At 44.0% G+C, this 21,928-nt stretch overlaps 1 protein-coding gene across 1 annotated transcript in view; it reads left to right on the forward strand.

Moving 5' to 3' along the window:
* Positions 1-331: 331 nt before the first annotated feature.
* The window catches only part of LOC137526171 (uncharacterized), a 131,285-nt gene continuing 109,688 nt past the window's right edge, over positions 332-21,928 (forward strand). The window contains exons 1-7 of the mRNA XM_068247391.1: positions 332-459; positions 3,173-3,243; positions 5,502-5,582; positions 11,853-11,946; positions 12,605-12,680; positions 17,416-18,094; positions 19,771-20,416. Coding sequence (XP_068103492.1) covers positions 3,208-3,243; positions 5,502-5,582; positions 11,853-11,946; positions 12,605-12,680; positions 17,416-18,094; positions 19,771-20,416 — 1,612 coding nt within the window. The 5' untranslated portion in view covers positions 332-459; positions 3,173-3,207. The remainder of the gene's footprint in view (positions 460-3,172; positions 3,244-5,501; positions 5,583-11,852; positions 11,947-12,604; positions 12,681-17,415; positions 18,095-19,770; positions 20,417-21,928) is intronic.

Raw genomic sequence — 21,928 nt, forward strand, 5'->3', positions numbered from 1 at the left:
CATGCTATCTGTCCCGTCACTTCAACGCCCTCACTCCCCGGTCATCACACTACTGGTTAAAGGGGCACTACAGCGAAAAACTGTAACATTTAAAATATGTGCAAACATATACAAATAAAAAGTACATTTTTTCCAGAGTAAAATGAATTACGGTACTTTTCTCCTATGTTGCTGTCACTTACAGTAGGTAATAGAAACCTGACAGAAGTGACAGGTTTTAGACTAGTCCATCTCTCTATAGGGGATTCTCAGGGATATATTTATTTTCAAAAGCACTTAGTGAATGGCAGTTGCTCTGTCCAACTGCCAAAAAAAACTGTGTAGGGAGCAGGGAAGATGGCCAGCATCATCCTTTTTAGGGAATATCTTTATAAAGAATCAAAGCCTTGCTGAGAATCCCCTATGAAAAGATGAACTAGTCCAAAACCTGTCGCTTCTGTCAGATTTCTACTGCCTACTGTAAGTGACAGCAACATAGGAGAAAAGTAATTTATGGCTCATTTTACGTAGGAAAAAATGTACTTCTTATTTGTCTACGTTTGCACATATTTTAAATTTTACAGTTTTTTGCTGCAGTGCCCCTTTAACCCTCCTGGCGGTTAATTTTTTTTTGCCAAATTGGCAAAAATCCTTTTTTTTTTTATTATTTTTTTTTGTGTTTCATGTAAAGCTACCAGAGTGGTAGCTACATGAAACACCACTAGAGGGCGCATGTGTCCCTCTAGTGCGATCGTCGCCGGCATCAATAGCAAACAGGGGAACGCGTATATAACGCGCTCCCCTGTTTGGCTTCTCCTGTCGCCATGGCGACGATCGGAATGACGTCATGGACGTCAGCCGACGTCCTGACGTCAGACACCTCCGATCCAGCCCATAGCGCTGCCCGGAACTCATTGGTCCGGGCAGCGCAGGGCTCTGGCGGGGGGGGGGGGGGGGGGGGCCCTCTTGCGCCGCTGCGTACGGGCGATCGCCGCAGAGCGGCGGCGATCGAGCTGTACGCGCGGCTAGCAAAGTGCTAGCTGCGCGTACAGCATTTTAAATGGAGCAAATCGCTCCACCAGGGGCTGAGATATCTTCCTGCGCGGCATAGCCCGAGCTCAGCTCGGGCTTACCGCCAGGAAGGTTAATCAGACAAGTTTCATTTTATTGTCTTACCTAAGGCACAAGTCCAGCACCTCCTCCAGACCCCTCAGTGCCAACAAACAGCCGACTGCTGCGGTCCAACTGCCCTTGGGACTGTTCATTTCCAGAAGTCTAACTGTGCACCAGAATACGGGACACAAAACACCCTCTAACTATAGAAACAACGAGCAACACCCAGCGTCTGAACCGCTTGACATCATTATCATTACACATTTATATACTGTACTATGAAGGTTTAGTGCAGGCAGACTGATTGACGTATCATAAACATTACATATTCTCTGCAGGGAGAATGGTCATAGTGAACCATCACAGTCTATATGGCATAGTGTACCCTCGTTATATATTGCATAGACTAGGAGGAATACAGTATATGTGCCTGTTGTAGCACATGACTGATCAGGGGCGTGGCTAGGATCCTAAGAGATCCAGGGCACCTTTGGGCAAATTTACATGAACGTAACAGAGGTCTGAGTAGGCCTGCCCAGCAAAATGTTGGATGAAGCCATTAATACAAAAAAAATGCAGCATATCACATGAACAGGCAGTGTCACTTAAAGGACAACTGTAGGGAGGCTGCCATGTTTTTTCCCCTTTTGCGACATACCAGTTGCCTGGCAGTCCTGCTGATCCTCTGTCTCTAATACTTTTAGCCATAGACCCTGAACAGGCATGCAGCATATCAGGTGTTTTCAACATGAATGTCGGAACTGACAAGATTAGCTGCATGCTTGTTTCTGGTGTTATTCTGACACTATTGCATCCAAATACATTAACAGGGCTGCCAGGAAACTGGTAGTGCTTAAGGAGGAATAAATATGGCAGTCTCCTTATACCTCTCCCTACAGTTGTCCTTTAAAGGGAACTTAAACTGAGAGGATATGTATCTTTCCTTTTAAAATAATACCAGTTGCCTGACTCTCCTGCTGATCCTGTGTCACTAATGCTTTCAGCCACAGCCCCTGAACAAGCATGCAGATTAGGTGTTCTGACTGAAGTCAGACTGGATTAGCTGCATGCTTGTTTCAGGTCTGTGATTGTGTGATTCAGCCACCACTGCTATCAAATATATCAGTAGGATAGCCCGGGAACTGGTATTGTTTAAAAGGAAACATCCATATCCCTCTCAGTTTAGGTTCCCTTTAAACATAACTAGGCAGAGTTACCTGGCTTCTGTGCTGGCTGGTCTGGTTTTCTGCTGGGTGGGCTGGCCTGCTGCCTGTCCCACCAATAACATTCCCTGACCTTCTAGTGGACCCCCTCCCATGCTCTTACAGACCTCCCATTGAGGCATCCCAGTATGCCCCTGTAGAGGAACTACAGCTCCCTGCATGCCCCCATAAAGGCACCACAGCACCCAGCATGGCATCACAGCACCCGATATTTCCACAGAGGCAACATAGCACCCATCATACCCCCATTGCTGTATGCTGTGGTGCCATGCTGGGTGCTATGGTGCCTCTGTGGGGTACACTGGGTATAATATGACACAGCAAAACATGTATTTATGACAGTTAGTTTATACTAGCATCCTCACATTACAGCCCGATTAAACCCACAACAGAGCTAGGCAAATTGTAACATCAATCTGGAGGGTACATAAATAAATCACAGTATAGGAGCTTTTTCATGCTTGCTGCTGACATGCAGCTTGCTTCCTGTCCTCTCTACATTAGCTGCTAGGTGGGTTAAGTCAGATTGGTCCATGAAAGACTATGTGCATGTTCTCTGTAAAAAAAAAAAACACCTGTCTTCCCACATACAGACACGCAGTCTAAAATGTGTCAAATCTGTCAGATTTTTCACTACCTACTCTAAGTGACAGCAACATAGGAAAAAAGTAATTTATAGTTCATTTTACTCTGAAAGAAATGTACATTTTATATGTATATATTTTAAATGTTACATTTTTTTTTGTGGTAGTAGTTCTTTAACCATTATATACTGACGAAAAAATGAAGTTCTTTTAATTGTTTCTAGAAAACAACATTTTTTTTTTCTTATATGGTTTGTGTTTGCGTTTTCTCAGGTGGACAGTTGTCTATAGCTGCAGATCTGAATCATATGGACCTATTTCTTGCCAATCCGTCACCTTTCATGGTAAATTTTCCCCCTCCCAGTAATTTTTCTCATATACTGTATGCTAAAAAGCATAGTGTTGATTCTTGTGTAGCAGAACCCATGGATGAGACATGTGATCACTTTGGTCAGGTTTTGATTTGCTGGTCATGATCATGTGTGTTGCCCCCATTTCCTGTGCAGGCGTAATCAGCAAGTGTGACTAATACATGAAAAAAACAGGTCACTCACAAGGCCTTCACAAGTATATCAATGCTTTATTAAAGATACAAAATTTGTCCAATGACCATCCCTCATCGATAAATAAAATAATGGAAACTCTACATATCCTCATTTGTAATAAAAACAAGTGACTAAGGCAGAAAAATAACCATGACGCTGGCTGCAACCAAATGGTTAAAGTACTTGGCAAAACCAATTATAAGACTGATATATCTCTGGTGAGAGAATTAATTCAGCATACCACACGCGTCTGCGCAATCACTCCACACACACCTGCATGGGGGTCTCCCTTAAAGTGAACCAGAGACGAAGCACCCTTGTGTATTTTACCATAGAAATCAGTGGGAACATTAGAGAAAACATTTACCGTGCTCTCTGTTCCATCCTCACTGCTAAAAGTGTCTGTTATCTAGCTGAGATAAGAATCCCGGACTGAGCATTGAGTCTGGCTTTGCTATAATGACTCAGCTATAATGATTCCTGAGCAAAGCCAGCAGGGGGCAGGCTTGGACTTGAAGACAGCAAAGAACACAGTCTCAGCTATAATTATTCTGTAGCAAAGCCAGACCGACTGCTTAGTCGGGATTCTTATCTTAGAGGTGATAACAGGCAAATTAAACAGAGAACAATGTAACAAAGAGCAGATTAGGTGTTTACTGTCATGTTCCCACTGATTTATAAGGTAAAATACATGAGGTTGCTTCATCTCTGGTTCTCTTTAAAGAGAGCCCGAGGTGGGCTTATATAATTTAAAAAAACCCTTGGCTACCTGATCCAGGGGGCTGGGCGCCATCCCCGCCGCTCTCCGCCACTCCTGAGGCCCGCACTGCCCCACTTTCACTTTTATGACCTCTGGGTCATGACGCTGGAAGGAGAGAGATTTCTCTCTCCCAGCGCGCAGGGAGGCGGGGAGCGGCAGGGGCGTGGCCAGGGAAAGAGAGCTGCCCAATGGCAGCTCTGGAAAGCCTGCAGAAACGCCCCTAGTGGGCGTTTTGAGCAGGGAATCCCTCTTCTCCCCAGGGGGCATTGCTAGCCCCAAAGATTAGTGGCACGTGCCCCGTATCTATTCTGGGGTGCCCTGGATGTCCCCCACCCCAGGCAGAGTCAGCTGCGGTGCCTCAATGGCGGGCATGCTGGAAGCTGTGGTGCATCAATTGGGGTTTTGCTGGGTGCTGTGGTGCCTCTATGTGGGCATACTGGATGCTGTGGTGCCATGCTGGGCACTGGGATGCCTTTATAGGGGCATGCAGGGAGTTGTGGTTCTTCTATGGGGGCATGCTGGGAGTTGTGGTGCCTGATTAGGAGGCCCGTGGGAGCATGAGAGGGGGTCCACTAGAAGGTCAGGGAATGCTATGGGGAGATGGCCACATAACCTGGCAGCAGGCCAGCCCACCCAGCAGAAAGCCAGACCAGCCAGTACGGAAGGCAGGTAACTCTGCCTAGTTATGTATAAGTGGCACTGCCTATTTACCGTATGCTACATTTTTTTTTGTATTAAAGGAGAGGGGCTTCGTCCAAAATTTTGCTGGGAAGGCCTACTTAGACTACTGTTAAGTTTATGCAAATTTGGCTCGGCCTATGACCACACCTACATTATGGTGTGTGGCCACACCCATTTTCCAGCTGGAGTGCCCAAAAGTGCCCCGGATCTCTGAGGATCCCTGCAACGCCCCTGCTCCTTCCATTACCTTCCGAGATGGCGACAATATTGTCTCTAATTTCGGGAGGCTATAGCACGGTGGTGGGGGGGCAGAGAGTGGCGGTGGGGGGACACAGAGGCATGTCGTGAGGCAGAGAACATACCTCAGTGTCCCATCTGCATAAGCTCTGCCTACTTACGTGTTTCGCATCCCAATTGGAAGCTTCGTCAGGGTGTCCTAAATCAGGTTGTAATCACAGCAAATCAGAACCTGACAAGCTGATCATATGCTTCTCCATAAAATTTGCTACATTTGCTACTTTCACAGATCAACTCTAACAAAGTACAGATGTTCGTACTGAATTCTAGCATGAGCTAATTATTACTACTTTTATTATCATACACGTTTCTATTTCAGGAGTCAGTGAATTTTGTGGCAATAAACCTGGAATATAACTGCCAAAATCCTGAACAGCTGTCAATGTGGAAAACCCATCAGGTAAAATTTGTGCAGCCCTACAACCGATAAAAATCCTTATATTGAGGACATTGAGCATTGCCTGTGTACATACCTCCCAACTTTTTAGGATAAGAAAAAGGGACACTTTAAAGAGACACTGAAGTGAAAAAAATGATATAATGAATTGGCTGGGTAGTGCAGCCAAGAAATAAAACATTAGGAGCAGAGACATAAGTCTAATATTGTTTCCAGTACAGGAAGAGTTAAGAAACTCCAGTTGCTATCTATGCAAAAGAGCTACTGAGCTCCATGACTTTCAAAGTCGCAGAGAGCTCTGTCTTCTTAAGCTTATTATCTCAACTGTCTGTCGTATGTTCTTTTTCTCTACAGAGAAGGGTTCAAAAGTTCACTGGCCTGCTCTGTAAAATCATTTAGAATGCTGATGTAACGATTGCGGAACTTTCTCCGTGATCAGCGCACAACGCGTGCGCTGACACGGCGGAAATCCTCCGCAAGCGTATATTTGCAGGCACCCAGCAAAAGGTGCTACGCACCTGTAGAGGGAAATTCCTGTCGGCAGATGGCGCTGGGGAGTGCAGAGGAACCAATCCTCTGTACCTCCACAAGTGCCAGACAGGAATTGTACGAAGCGCAGAACGCAATCGCAAGAGAGGCGATTGCGAATGAGAACGAGCAAAGGGACAGGTTGTATGTGTGTGCGGCAATCGAGTCGCCACCCCGCGACCGCGCACACACAACAGCAGATATGAAATAGGAACGCGATTGCGAGAGATGCGATCGCCAGACGTGACACAAGGCAGATAAGAACAGAATACGAGGTTAGCAAAGGCACAGCAAATAATACAATGAGAATAACAAGGAAAATAACAAACGCTAGCTAACCGCGGACACCGCACTCATTCGCAACAGTGCACGCGGTTATGCGCGGTCTCCACGTGATAAGCACAATAGAGACAAGCACGCCTAACTAACCATTGACAGACAAACATGAAACAGAGGACGCGTACGCTTGCTTAACGGTCACCGAGCCTCCAGCAAGCGTAGCAGACAAGACAGACACACGAAAACAGGGACAAGCGAGAGATAGGATCCACAGCACTAGCGAAAAGTGGCTAGCGCGATCCAAGTACAGAGTAGCAGAACAGAAGGATCCCCAGCGCTAGCGAAAAGTAGCTAGCGCGATCCCAGGAGACAGAACAGAAGGATCCCCAGCGCTAGCGAAAAGTGGCTAGCGCAATCCCAGGAGACAGAACAGAAGAGATAGCTGGTAGCAACCGCTGCACCAGCTATACTCCAAGAACAGAGATCAGAACCATTTCCTGTCGACCACCTTTGGGGCAGGACAATGGCAACAGGCAAGACAAGACAGAACAGGCAATACAGATAATACAACCTGACTGGGCTAGAAGGGGAGCCAAAAGCAACCCCCAGGAATTAACTATACTAGATAGCAATGGCTGACACTCCAGCAGTGTCCATCAGGAACAGACCATGGAAAGGAAATGTCCAGCCAAGCCTTCTGGGAAACATAAAGCTCTTATAGTGCCAGTCATCAAAGAAGGCAGGTAGGGGATTTGCATAACGAATGTATGCAAATTCCCCAGCAAGAGAACAGACCAGCACTTGCAATGGAAAGACAGGTCTCTGTTCCAGAGTCCTGCAGCATGCAAACCTAAACAATGGTCAAAAGGCTGCCTGCCTGCGCAGGCAGCTGAGCGGATTCTCACAGCTGAGTAGTGTGTAAACTGCAAATATTAGAGATTGATGCAATGTTATAAAAAAAAAACAACAACTATAGCCTCAATTCACTAAGGTTAACTCCTGTCTTTAATAACTCTTCAGAGCTGTTTTACAGTTATCACAATTATATCACCATGGTGATAATTGTAAAACAGCTCAGAAGAGTTATTAAAGACAGGAGTTAACCTTAGTGAATTGAGGCCTATATAACTGAAAATAAAAATATGAGAATATTTTCTTTGCTACTAATGTTCTAGTAATTATCTGTACTACACAACCAATTCATTATATCATTATTATTTTTTCGCTTCAGTGTCTCTAAAGCATCCTCACATGGGTAGATAAAGAGCAAGTGCTCTTGACTAAGCAGCACCTGTCCTATATATGTGTGAACAACAGACTCCTACCTCCTGCAAATGCACAGAGTAAGCGTATGCACTTCTCAGCCCATATACACAGGTGCAATAGAGACATCCAGGCCCGGATTTACATCACAGGAGCCTATAGGCACAGTTGTCCTGGCACCCTAGACTCCGCCCTCCATGAACCAACAAACCCCCGCCAAACTGCATTGCTGGCTGGCCCAGCTAACTTCTCCCTTACTTCCCTTGCCCGTGCTAGAAAGCTAAAGGTGTCCCTTAGTATTAGGTAGCTAGAGGTGCCCCTGACTGAAGGGAGTTCTGCTCAGTGGAATGCCAAGAGCAGGATTAGTAACCTCTCATTTACACCTTCATCACGATTCTACATAGCTAAGGCCGGAAGCACTTGGTGAGGAGAGTGAGCCGCCTTTCCATCATCAGGCGCCTGTAGGCATGTGCCTACAGTGCCTAATGGTAAATCCTGCAGACTTCAGTTCCTCACAAAAGTAATACGTGTTAGCAGGTACGCCTCGTGTAGGCTTCTCTCATTGTACCCACCCTAACCTCTCTCGAGCGTTACCCCATTAACTTAGGGGAACAAGTATGCTATGTGACTTGTGAGCGACCTGCACTTTAAGACATGCCCCTGCCACACCTCTAATCTCGTCCTCACCATACCTCCTAGCCACGCATGCTACTAAAAATTCATAAGCAAAATATGTAATTTTAGAATTCAAACCACATTGGGCCTTTCTATCATCATTAATTTTTCTTTATATTAACATTTGAACATAAGAAGTTTATCAATTTGAAGGATAGGAATAAAGTTTGGAGCCAATTAAACACATTTTTCAGTAAAAACAAAAAAATACACATATTCACATAAATTGTTACATGAGTGCTGAAAGAGAGACAAAGGAGGAAGAAAGAGGGACAAAGGAGGAAGAAAGAGGGACAGTTGGGAGCTATGTGTGTATGTCCCATTCCACCTGACTTGCGCATGAACTGAACACCAACTGCATATAACGAGTATTGCCTGTGTATGGCCCATTCCATCTGTTGTGATTTGTCTTTATCATATTTACCATTTGCAGTGTTGCATGTAATGATTTTCATTCCTGCTGTCAGTATTTCTGTCCTCATTTGTTTCACACCTATTACCTGGTGGCCTAACTGTAACTTCAAACAGGGTCAGTTAAAGTGAATCTCCGGACTAAAAATCTACTCAGCAGCACTGAAAAGACTTGGTGTTTCTTTAAAGCAGTACGATCAGCCATACTATGCCAGGGAAAAACATATATATAAGTAGATAAATACTTGAGCTACTTGCATAACACATGTATTATACTGTCCACATTTTGATTTCAGTGAATGTTTTATAGTAAATGACGAGAATTCTGTTCCTGGTGGGGGTCATGTCTTTTGCCCACAGTTAAGGCTAACTCGTAATGTCATTTCTGCCCTTTATTTTTTTTCTTGTCTCCTCCAATCGCGGAGTCGCCTCAGCCTTGCTTGTAAACACAAGTGAGCAGGGGATCGTGTTTCAGATAAGCAGCTAGCAGGGAAATAAAGGGAAGAGGAGGAATAGATTATATATAAAAAGAACCCCCAGCATGCAATTCTTTGGCAACGACTACTAAAGGACCAGTGCTCCTTAAGTATGTGATCACTCCAAATCATAACAGCAGTAAAAGTTTTGAAAGTTTTGAATGCAGAAATAGCATCTTTATCACTTAATACACTCAGACCAGTTGCTGTTGAAATTTGATTTTTATGGTGACGATACCGCTTTAACAGTCTCACAGCATCAGAACTTTGTTTTTCTTACCAAAGCATAATTTTTTGCTGCATTTTTAGCTAAGCTCCACCCATCAAAGAAAACTGCTCGGGCTTTTTTTCCCTGATGCTGTGCAAAGCATGATGGGATTTCCTATGTTGTTATTCACGTTGCCTAGCAACTGGGAGGGGTGATCAGCACACAGGACAGTTGGAACTGTGTCTCATGCTCCTTGTCACCTCCTTTCAACCAAAAAGATGGCTGCCCTCATGAAATCAAACAGTTGCCTGTTCTTTTAAAACAGTGTGGGTAAAAAATTATATTACCTATCTATTTTAATTAACATAACTAATGTAACTGAATGACAGTATGTTTGTTTAGACTGAAGTTCCTCTTTAAAGGAAATGTTCGAGCTCTTTAAAAAAAAAGTCTACTTACCCGGGGCTTCCTCCAGCCCCTGGCAGCCGCTATGTCCCTCACTGCAACTCTGCTCTCAGGAGCTGCGACCTCGCCAGGTCACCCACAACTGCGCCTGTGCGAGCGTCACTGTCAATCACGCACACGTGGCCCGGAGTGTTCTGCACAGGCACTCTGGACCGCGTGTGCGTGATTGACAGCGGCGCTCGCGCAGACGCTGTAGAGGGCAACCTGGTGAGGTCGGCCTCTGCACTGAAGGCAACTGGGAGCCAGTGACTGAGAGCGGAGCTGCGGTGACGGATACAGCCGTAAGTAGGCTTAAAGACATTCCCTTTAAGGCCCATACACACAGGCTGATTGATGTTGCCCATTGGGAATCGGGATAAGATCCCTCAGGGAACATCGCTGACGACTCCTTCTGTTGCTATGCGGGGAGATGGAAAGACGGCGGAGTGCGCACTCGGGATGTCACATGACAGGCGGGGCGAGCGGCGTGCACAAAGCAATCGTCCATCGCTTGGCTGAGGTGATCCGCTGTCGGACTGGTAGCCAAGCGGAAGTCGTTCGTTTGGGGCTGCTGTATACATGCAAGAGTATTGTTTGAGGTGGTCGTTATCAGATACATCAGGCTGTGCATTGCAGGCACTACGCTTACCTCCCTCTGCTTCCCCCAAGACAGCATTTCCTCCCAGCTGGCCTGCAGCATGTGATCCCCATGATGCATTGCTGCATCGGTGCCGCAGCACTCACAGGGATATATCAGTTAGGTTTTTAGCAATGACGCAGGGGCATCACATCGTACTGCAATGCCAAAAACAAGTGTAAATCTGGCTCTAAGAAAAAGCTTAATTTTAAGGAGAAGATCAAAGTAAAAAAATAGCACTCCAGGGGGTTGATTCACTGTAACAAATAGTGTGCCTTATCAGAGTTAATACACCTTATCAGAGTAGCATAGCGAGCGCTACAAATTTATGCCTGCTAATTGGAAATGACAAGGGCTCCACTCATCCTGCCCTGAGCCCCTGCTGGTCCAATCACTTTAAAGGACATTGTCCCCGCACTTTGATTGGCCTAATAGGCTGCCTGTCACTTGACAAACTTGACAGGCAGCCTATTGGGCAAAACAAAGAGCGAGGATAATGTTCTTTAAAGTGATTGGACCAGCAGGGGCTCAGGGCAGGACGAGTGGAGCCCTCGCAATATTGCTGTGTCAGTGCCACATAAATCTTTTCCTAAAGTCATCTTGTAAAATCTAGACTTTGTATAAAAGCAGAGGTGCCACAAAAGATAAAATATACTAAAAACCTTTTAAAATGGGAGGTAGTGGTGGACTTACCTCCCAACAGAAGCCATAATTGGTCTAATTTAGTAAAAACTGCATGGTCTTTATTGTGGTACACTTCACTTTGGGATGCGTTTCGCAGGTAGAACCCGCTTCTTTGGATACTCTTTGCGCCTCACTTTGCAACCATTTATGTATTTCTGTTAATTACAAACACCTAAGGACTTCTACCAGGCTGCACAAATAATTAGACAGTGTAGGAAGCTGGAGGAGGCTCTTGTTTCATAATTTCCAAACTAATCCAACAATCGGAGGCAGGTTTGACACTTTGGCCCACATGCAATTAACTTTTTCTCCTGAGTTTTCTCCTAGGTGATGTTTTTAAACTTGTCAATAATATGCCTTTTAAGCCACCAGAAAGCAAGAAAATTATCAAAATAATTTATATAATACTTTTTCACCTACTTGTGACTTTTTTTAGTAGAAAAGTGCTGGAAAGTCATTTTAAGTCGAAGATGAAATCTTATCTCCTAGGAGAAAACTCCGGTGAAAAAGTGAATTGCATTTGGGCCTTCCTGTTGAGAGTTTTCGTAAGGAATAACTGTGTTCCTCATGTACAGAAGATGATGCAGTAAATGTTAGTTGCTCTTTTTCTCGACAGAAGCAGATTCTCACTGAAAAGACTTGGTTCACTTTGATCTCTCCTTTTTCAGGCATTCAAGAACGATGTGAAGATCCTGATCTTTGGCTTAACGCTGGCAAACTGCGAGGACAATCTGGAGATGGTGACATCTAAACTCTATGAAGGTAGGAAGCGGTCATGTGATGTAACCACCAGGGCTGTGTCATAATAATGATGGGAACACTAGAACTGATAGTGGGAAAGCTCTCATTTTAAACCTCATTTTAAACCATCATTTAAACATTTTAACTACACTTGTGATTGGGATCAGCTTAAAGCAGATCTGAACTCAGAACTTCCTCTCTGCTCTAAAAGATATGTAACAGCATAACAGCCTTTATAGAAACAGGTCCTCTTCCTGGTTTAAGTGCGTGCAATGACCATCTAAGCCCGCCCACACATGCGCAGTAGCATGGAGCCTTGGGTTCCGTGCTACTGCACATGCACAGGCGGGACGGGCTTAGCCATTGCACGCACTTACACCAGGAAGAGGAGCTCTGCGGCCCCGATGTGAATGCAGGGCCATGCTCATCAACAAGGGAAAGCCGTGCTCAGCAACGGGGGGCTTGGAACAACCGAGGGAAGCCTCATTAGGATGCTGAGGCTTCCCTCTCTAAGAAGTAAATGTTAGATTAAATGTCTTAGTTGAAGAGTTCTGGTTTTCTGGGTTTCAGTTCTGGTGTCTTTGAAGAATTTTTAGTGTGTTGCTCTGTGCTGGGCTACTGTGTCTTCCTGTTGTGTCCACACATATTGCCATGAATAAATGTGTTCATTTCCTCTCAGCGGCAGCCGATACAGGTGCCACCATCCTGGGATATGATGTCAGCAACTTACTCCCTGCATCGCCTGTGAAAGGAGGGTAAGTGTGATTTCTACTTCACTTACTTAACCATTTCAGCCCGCGGGGATTTTTCACCTTATGCATCAGAGCAATTTTCCCCTCCCATTCATTCGCTAATAACTTTATCACTACTTAACACAATTTATTGATCTATATCTTGTTTTTTCCGCCACTAATTAGGCTTTCTTTGGGTGGTACATTTTGCTAAGAATTATTTTTTTATAAATGCATTTTAACAGGATTAATAAGAAAAAATGGAAAACATTCATTATTTCTCAGTTTTCGTCCATTATAGCTTTAAAATAATCCATAACTACCATAATTAAAACCTATGTATTTTATTTGCCTGTTTGTCTCGGTTATGACACCATTTAAATGTTGTCCCTATCACAATGTATGGCGCCAATATTTTATTTGGAAATAAAGGGGCATTTTTCAGTTTTGCGTCCATCACTATTTACAACTTTACAAGCGTAGTATACCCCCTTCACATGCATATTTAAAAAGTTCAGACCCTTAAGTAACTATTTATGTTGCTTTTTTTTTAGTTGTAATTTTTTTTTCCTTTAAAATTTTTATTTGGGTAATATTTTGGTGTGAGAAATAAACAGTTAATTCTTAATGTTATTATATGTGTACATTATAATGTAAAATGTATGTAGATTAAGTTTTACTATTTGGCCACAAGATGGCCACCTTGAGTTTATTTTTTTCACCTTGTGCTTCTTGATCACCGGAAGCACAAGGAGGATGGGGAAACTTTTTTTTTTTGCAGAAAGACTGAAGCCTCTAGTAAGAGAGCTTCGGTTGTTCTGCTGGGGACACGGATCGGTGATCGGGAATTCCCGTTCACTGATCCCAGGGCTACCGGGGGACAGCACGGGGGCGCGCCCGCGATCGAAGTGTACCCGAGGCGAAATGTGACGTGATGAGATAAACATGTGTAAGTACAGTATACTGATGGCTAACACGGTACAATACCCTACTGCTACTACAGTATAAAACATAATACTAGCCTGGCTGTTTTACTTGTTTTATGTTGCAGCCTGAAAGAGTTAATTTCTAGGCATGTTAGTGACAGCTTCTGTCTTGTGGGTAGCTTGACGGGAATATAGTAAACATCACTGATAAGCAAATTAGATCCATAATAATTTTCCTGACAGAATACAACTTCTGAGGGTAGGGAAAGATAAAAGGCATGAACTATTGACCTTTTTCTAACTCTGGGACACTTCATAGGCTACCACTGATTAGAGACAGTAAAACATTCATCCTACTTTGTAAATGTTTAAATTTAAAATAAAATCATGGGATACTTAAAAAAAGTAATTTTTTAGGAATAGTAGGATAAATATAATTGTCTCATCAGTTTATTTACATCTCGGGTTCACTTTAACTGGAAAATTGCTTTTAAATTCCTGTACAGTTATCTTTATTCTGGATACATTGTCATTAAATGTAATATTTTTAATATATAAAGCATTTTATTTAAAAACAAATTCCAGCTTTGGGCATAAAAAAAATGCAGTTGATTGTTGAGGATATCCACATTGCAGATTTGTTCATTTCATCCTCCTCCCATCCCTCAGTTAAAACCCCTCCCCCTGGAGTGGCATAAGCAGCTGGGGGAGGGGACGAGTGCTCTCCTTGCTGAAGCCACACCTCCCTACTGGCCGACAGCCTATGCAATGTGTTACTCGTGCCACTGCAGGGGGCGGGGTTCAGGGAGGGAGGAGAGAAAAGTGAGCAGCAACTGCGAATCTTTAGCACCAGAAATAATCAAATGTTGAACCTTGTATTTCTACATATTTATTGCAAAAACTAAAACTTACCTTGGTATATGCATTAAAATGTAAAATGCAGTGCTAATAAACTCACTTACCATTTAAAGAATGCATTTTCCAGACCCTCCCCCAGCGTTTCCTGTTGGAAGTTTTATTATGAGTAGTATGGTGGCATAGTGGTTTAGCACTCTCGCCTTGCAGTGATGGGTCCACGGCTCAAATCCCGGCCAGGGCACTATCTGCACAGAGTTTGTACTCCCCATGTCTCTGTGGGTTTCCTCCAGGCACTCATGTTTCCTCCCACATCCCAAAAACATACAGATAAGTTAGTTGGCTTATCCCCTAAATTAGCCCTAACTATGATACATACACTACACCATACATACATAGACATATGACTATGGAGGGATTAGATTGTGTGAACCCCTCTGAGGGACAGTTAAGTGACAAGTCAATATACTCTGTACAACGCCGCTGAAGATGTTGGCGCTATATAAATACTAAATAATAATAGTAAATAATAATAATTTTACAAGAAGAACCTTTCATGCCACAAATACTAGAAGAAAAATGTGTGTTAGGCAGTGATCACATGCAATTTGTATGGCAGTGGTTTATACTCACCCCTTCCAACACTAGCTCCACAGGTTAGATTCTGGGCCAGAACGTTGGACTGCAGTGTGTATGCTCTCCCCATGGATGCTGGGGTTTCCTCCCAAAAACTTACCAATAGGCTGATTAGCTTTCATTTGACTCTGGGCTCCATTAGGGATAACAGACTGTGAGTTTCTTCAAGGAACAGTTAGTAAAGGTAGCCATACATCTAGCGATTTTGATTCAATAGACAAAGCAATCGACTTCACTAAGTGACCGAATTCAGTATGGTTGATCAAAAGTCAATTGACTAGTGGCCCACACGCTACAAGTGATATCCAGGGCTGGTTTTAGTAACAATGGGGCCCCAGGGCAAAATAAACCTGGGGGCCCCTCAACAGCCATATTGCGGCTGTATAGCGATCCCTGGCCAAAGCGTTGCGGCTGCGGAGGGGTTTCCAGGAGGTTCATACGTACTGCATATGGACCCCCTGGAAGCCCCGTCAGGAAATTCATTGCTCTTTCTTTTGTTATATGTAAAATTACACTACCGTGAGGTTTGCTACTGAAAAGTGACATTTACCACATTTAAATATAGTGTATACTTTTTTCCTTTGAAACTTTATAATCGATTTTCTCAAAAACTATAAGGTCTTTTTGAAGAAAGAAAAATTCCTCTTATTCCCAATGATCCCCTTAATATATTCAGCAAATTTAGGGTTTTTAGCATTTAAGGGGGCTTTGCTATTAACCGTTAAAGTCGGCGGGTTTTTAAATGTATATTTTTTTCCTTTAAAACTTTAAAATCGATTTTCTCAAAAACTATAAGGTCTTTTTGAAAAAATGTTTTTCTTCTTGTAGCCACTGGGGGTCCCTACAGGCTCTGGGGCCCTGGGGCAATTGTCTTTTTTGCCTCTATGGTTGTGATATCCCATGCAATTCACCTTCACTTATCGATCTGGCTGATGTTGATAGAGTCGATCGAATGACATATGAACAGTAGCTGTTCCTGTGCGACAGACCGATATCTTCCACTCTGCTCGATCGACTAAGCAGATCGATTCGACATGATATCAGCCACTTTTTATCAATTGGGCAGGCTAGAAAACACACGCGATTTTCTTTTGATTCGATAAAATGATGGAATCTAATGGTTGATCGTACAGCCAAATCGCTAGATGTATGGCCACGTTAATATGAATGGTGTTTACTGTACTTAGTAAAGTGCTGTAAAACAAAGTGCCAGTGCTGCCGTGTTTCCCTGAAAATAAGACAGGGTTTTATATTCACTTTAGCTTTAAAAGTTGTGTTAGTGTTTATTTTCAGGGGATATCTTATTTTTCCATGACAACAATCTACATTTATTCTTGAACAAAAAAACCCCAAAATCAAAATGTATTTAAATATAGTCATGTCGTCACACTTCGGAACCCAAACCGTGAATTTCATCATAAATTTTTCGTGTCTCCTTTTCTTTTTTCTATGTTCAACAGAGCAGGATCATCATCCTCCAGGCAACCTAGGCAGGTGCTTGGGGCCTAGTGGGTGTCAAGGGCCCACCTGCCACCTTCTCTGGCCTCTCTTTATTTCAGATCAACAAAAGGTCCACAAGGGAAGCCCCCAAATCTTCTACCTTGCCTAGGGCTCCATTACATCTTAATCCATCTCTTGTTCAACATCTACATTAACTGAGAGCCCGGCACTTGCCAATCTTGTTTAGGATCTAGTCGTTGGGTCTTTTGAGTGTGATTCATTTGGGGAGTCTGCTTTCCTTGGCAAATGGTCTATTTGTTCTGCTGCATTTTATTGTCAATTGATTTCACTTTTTATATGTATACTGTAGTGTCTGGACACTATTTGTTGACTTTTTTAATGAACTGTAGCTAGGGCTTATTTTTGGAGTAGGGCTTATATTACGAGCATCCTCAAAAAATCCTGAAAAATTAAGCTAGGGCTTATTTTGGGGGTAGGTCTTATTTTTTGGGGGGAAACATGGTATGTAAATACAATAGCATCCATACTAGGGTTGCCAAGAAGTGTTGAGTTTAAATCAGTTTGAAAAGTTCATAGCTAGCTGTAAAAAAATATAAAAATATTGGTTATTAACATTAAGCTAGTGAAAGACTTGTGGAGCACCAATTTTATTTTTTTATAGCGATTATTTACAAATGCGTGACTTCGCTTTCATTCTACACAGGTCAATTTCAGCTTGAAGGCAGCTGTTTCAGTTTTATTTGGCCTTTAGTAGTCCAAGGTATGGATTGAATACAATATAATACAATAATACTGACTTCGGTTTAGGTGGATTAGGCCAACCCCGTTGATAAAGAACTTGGTATGCAGTGCTTTCATTGGTCCCATTTCTTGTGTTGCAGATCACAGAAGCCGTTGGTCAGGGATTCATCCTCAAGGTCATCATTCACCACAGTTTGGGAGAAGTTCTCCAGTCAAACGCCAGCTGTTCGTGACGAATTCTTGTCTGGCGCTTTCCCCAGCGGCTTCCTCTGGGGTTCTTCCTCTGCAGCCTTCAAGGTAGAAGGAGGCTGGGCTGAGGGAGGAAGAGGAGCATCTATATGGGATGTGTTTGGGCAAAGTGGCCAAGCTGATGACAAGTCCACAGGCAACGTGGCCTGCGACAGCTATAACAAGATTGACTATGACGTCTATCTCCTAAAGGGTCTACAGGCCAATATCTACCACTTCTCCATCTCCTGGTCCCGTATCTTCCCAACAGGACTCAATTCCACAGTCAGCTCAGCTGGGGTGAAATACTACAATAAACTGATTAACAGGTTACTGGAAGAAAATATCACACCGATGGTGACGTTGTACCACGGGGATCTTCCTCAGGCCCTGCAGGAAAAAGGTGGCTGGCAGAATGAAGACATCATCATCAACGCCTTTGCTGATTATGCAGATTTCTGCTTCAACAACTTCGGAGACCGAGTGAAGCACTGGATAACCTTCCATGAGCCTTGGGTGGTCAGCTATGCTGGTTACGGGACTGGAGAACATGCGCCTGGGATTAAAGATCCAGGAAACGCCTCATTTAAGGTAAAGTGGAGGTAGAAATTCTCCTTCAGTGTAGAAATCCTGCACCCATTATCAATCATGGGTACATATTATCTATAGACTAAAGTTCTGCCCAATGAAAAGAAGTAAAATGACTTAAAGGGAAATCTGTGATACAAGCTTTTTCCTTCAAGCGTTGTTTAGGGTGGTCTGTGCTGCCACTGAGGAGATAACCTATAAGGGAGCTTTTCAGTGCTTTGCAGATCACCGGCAATCATCAAAGCGCTGTGACAAATGTATCTCTATGGCAGTGGTGGCAAACCTTTTCTAGACCGAGTGCCCAAACTTCAACTCAAAAGTCTCTAATCTCTCGTAAAGTGCCAACACACCAATTTGAACAAAATGCCCCTCCTCCCCCCCTCAGAAGAGATGACAAATACCAGGCCCTCAAATGTCAGAGGCAGAAGGTCGTCACTAATTGCTTGGCCTTTAGATATTGCTGTATTCCACTCCCCGTGGATGTACTCAGAGGTCTCTGAGAAAGCGGTAATACCATGAAACTGATGTACTTTGCATGATATGCCTGCAGGGGCGTAACTAGAAATCACTGCCCCCCCCCCTGCAGAAATTTGGATGACTCTCCCCCCCCCGGGCCGTTTTGTAGGGCAGGAGGGGTCGCAGCATGAGGGGAGAGCATTGGCCCCCACAGCAATGGGAGGGGGGCAACCTCAGAGCACTCCCCTCCTGCATTAATAGGTGGCAGCAGCGGTCGCAGGAACACAGGCATACCTCCAGGGGCGTAACTAGACTTAATAGGGCCCCCCTGCAAAATTGATATCATGGGGCCCCCTTGACCCCCGAACACAATGCAGGCTATGTGATCGGGAGCCGGTGAATGGCAGCAGAGTGTTCTGCTGTGAAGCAGCCTCTGGAAGCAGGAAAAAATTACCCATGCTCCTCCAGTTTTTGTGAGTGAATGGGGAGGTTTTTTTTGCTAATTGGCTGCACTTGCAGGTGGGGAGATGGAGAAGGGGCCCCCAAAGCCTCTTGGCCCCTATGATGGCAGGGGTCGTAGGGGTGATTGCTACTCCCATGCACACCTCTATGTGTTCCACCGTGGAGGTCCAATCTCTAAGTGCCACATGCTACTTCCTGTTTATCAGGAAGTAGCATGTGGCACTTAGAGATCGGACCTCAATGGTGGAACACAGATGCATGCCTGTGTTCCTGCTGCCTCTGCTGCCACCTATTAATGCAAGAGGGGAGCGCACTGAGGTGAGGGAGGGGGGGGAGTGGCCCTCCTCCCCACCGATGTGGGGGCCAATGCTCTCCCTCATGCTGTCGCCTTTCCTGCCCCCAAAATGGCCCTGAGCAGGCCCCAGATGGACCCCCCCCCCCCACGGATGCAGGAGCTGCAGCCCCGATTGTTACGTCACTGTATGCCTGTACTAATCCACTAATAAACCCTAAAAGCAAGGATTGATGCCTTCTCTCCGATTTACTGCAAATCTGATCTCCTCGGGAGACTTTAGTGAAGGATCAGAGCTCACTAACATTGTTCAACAAATCTGACTTCTTCAGAAATACACAGAGTGCTACAGCTTAAATTGGAATATAATTATAAAATAGGCTGCATGGTGTTACATACTGCATTGGTGTACCATGTTGTGAGTTGTATTCACTAGAGTTACATCATTTATCACGTTTGCTATTCACAGGTGACTCACAACATTATAAAGGCTCACGCCAAGGCCTGGCATGTGTACGATGACCATTACCGGGCTGAGCAGAATGGACAGGTGGGTATTTCTCTGAATTCAGACTGGGCAGAACCGGAGAATCCCGATGACCCTGAAAGTGTGACGGCCTCAGAGCGATATCTCCAATTCATGCTAGGATGGTTTGCTCATCCTATTCTGGTGAATGGAGACTACCCTGAGGTTTTAAAGACACAGGTCCACGAGAAGACCACCCAGTGTCCTGAAGCAGTGGCTCCATTACCTACCTTCACTGCAGAGGAGAAGACCTACATCCGGGGCACTGCAGACTTTCTGGGCATCTCTCACTATACATCTCGGCTGGTCAATGTCCATGGCAGCCCTAGCTGTGTTGCCGATTATGAAAGTATTGGTGGATTTAATACATCCGCAGATCCATCCTGGCCCACCACAGCTTCTCCATGGATCTCAGTGGTGCCATGGGGTCTCAGGAGGCTTCTGAACTACGTCAAGGAGGAGTATGGGAATGCCGGTGTGCCACTGTACATAACTGGCAATGGGATGCCAACATCCAGTACGGAAGATGTGTTCAATGACACGGCCCGGGTGGAGTACCTCAATGCCTACATCAATGAAGCTCTTAAAGGTAACACTTTTCCTTCTGCTCATACCGAGAGCTCAATTTAAAAAACATTCCACTAGTCAGTTAAACATATTTAAACCCAGACCTTCTCATTGTCTGTTATTTGCAGCTTGAGTAGTACAGTAAATAGCAACATCCCTACAGCTGACAAATTGTTCTTTCCTGAAATAAGAGTGCATGCACACCTCCAATTTTGATTGGCCAGTGATTGGCCAATTTTACCATTTCCGTGTACTTTAAGGGTCAACAGATTTTGAATAATATTAACATATTTTTTAGGTAAGCTTTCAAACTACATGGAGGCGGTAAAATTGGCCAATGTTTAGCCAATCAAAATTGCATGTATGAGCTAGGCTTTACTCTATAAGAGAACTTTTGAATAAACAGGCAGAGAATACCCTCATTCTAAGCCTCGCCCTCTGCATTGTTTAAAGAGAAACTCCGACCAAAAATTTAACTTTATTCCAATCAGTAGCTGATACCCCCTTTTACATGAAAAATCTATTCCTTTTCACAAACAGGCAATCAGGAGGCTCTGTATGACTGATATTGTGGTGAAACCCCTCCCACAAGTAACCCCTCCCACAAGAAAAGTTCAAACTTTTGGCAGTTTCCTGTCTGTGAACCTTGTTGTATTGTAGGAAATAGCTGTTTCCAACTGCCAAAAACCATGCAGCAGCTACATTACCTGCCAACAGTAAAATGTTCACTGGAGTTCCTCTTTAAAGAGAAACTCCAACCAAGAATTGAACTTTATCCCAATCAATAGCTGATACCCCCTTTTACAAGAGAAATATATTGATTTTCACAAACAGACCATCAGGGGGCGCTGCATGACTGATTTTGTGCTGAAACCCCTCCCACAAGAAGCTCTGAGTACCGTGGTACTTTTGGCAGTTTGTTACAATGTAACAAGGTTCACAGACAGGAAATAGCTGTTTACAGCTGTCTCTAACAGCCAAAACAGCTAGCAGCAGCTACATAACCTGCCCACAGTAAAAATGTCACCATGTAATAAATGTCAGAATGTAAATCGGGGAGAGGAAAGATTTTACAATGAGCAAACACTGACTAAATCATTTATACATAATTATTGTAAAAATGAAGCACTTTTTTTTATTTCATTATTTTCACTGGAGTTCCTCTTTAAGTATAAGCTTAAAGCTGCACAGCAAAAATGAAGTGTACCCCACTCCTCTCCATTACTCCTGTCAAAGTGAAATCATCATCCAATTTCTGGCTTAAATCTAAATGCAACATGTAACAGATAAGTAAAGTGAGAGCCCAAATGCTATCATTTCACGTCAAACGTGCTAAAAATACTGTTGTAAAAGTTTAATCAAGAGACAAGTGACCAGTAGCTGTCTAGTAGAAAGAGATAACAGCAGGAGCAGTACTATCATGCAGCACTGAATTTAACTACTTAAGCACCGCAGTGTTAAACCCCCCTAGTGACAGGCCATTTTTGACTAAATGGGCCACTGCAGCTTTAAGGCCTCACTGCAGGGCCACACA

Source organism: Hyperolius riggenbachi, chromosome 7, assembly GCF_040937935.1.
Source record: "Hyperolius riggenbachi isolate aHypRig1 chromosome 7, aHypRig1.pri, whole genome shotgun sequence".
Taxonomy (NCBI): Eukaryota; Metazoa; Chordata; class Amphibia; order Anura; family Hyperoliidae; genus Hyperolius; species Hyperolius riggenbachi.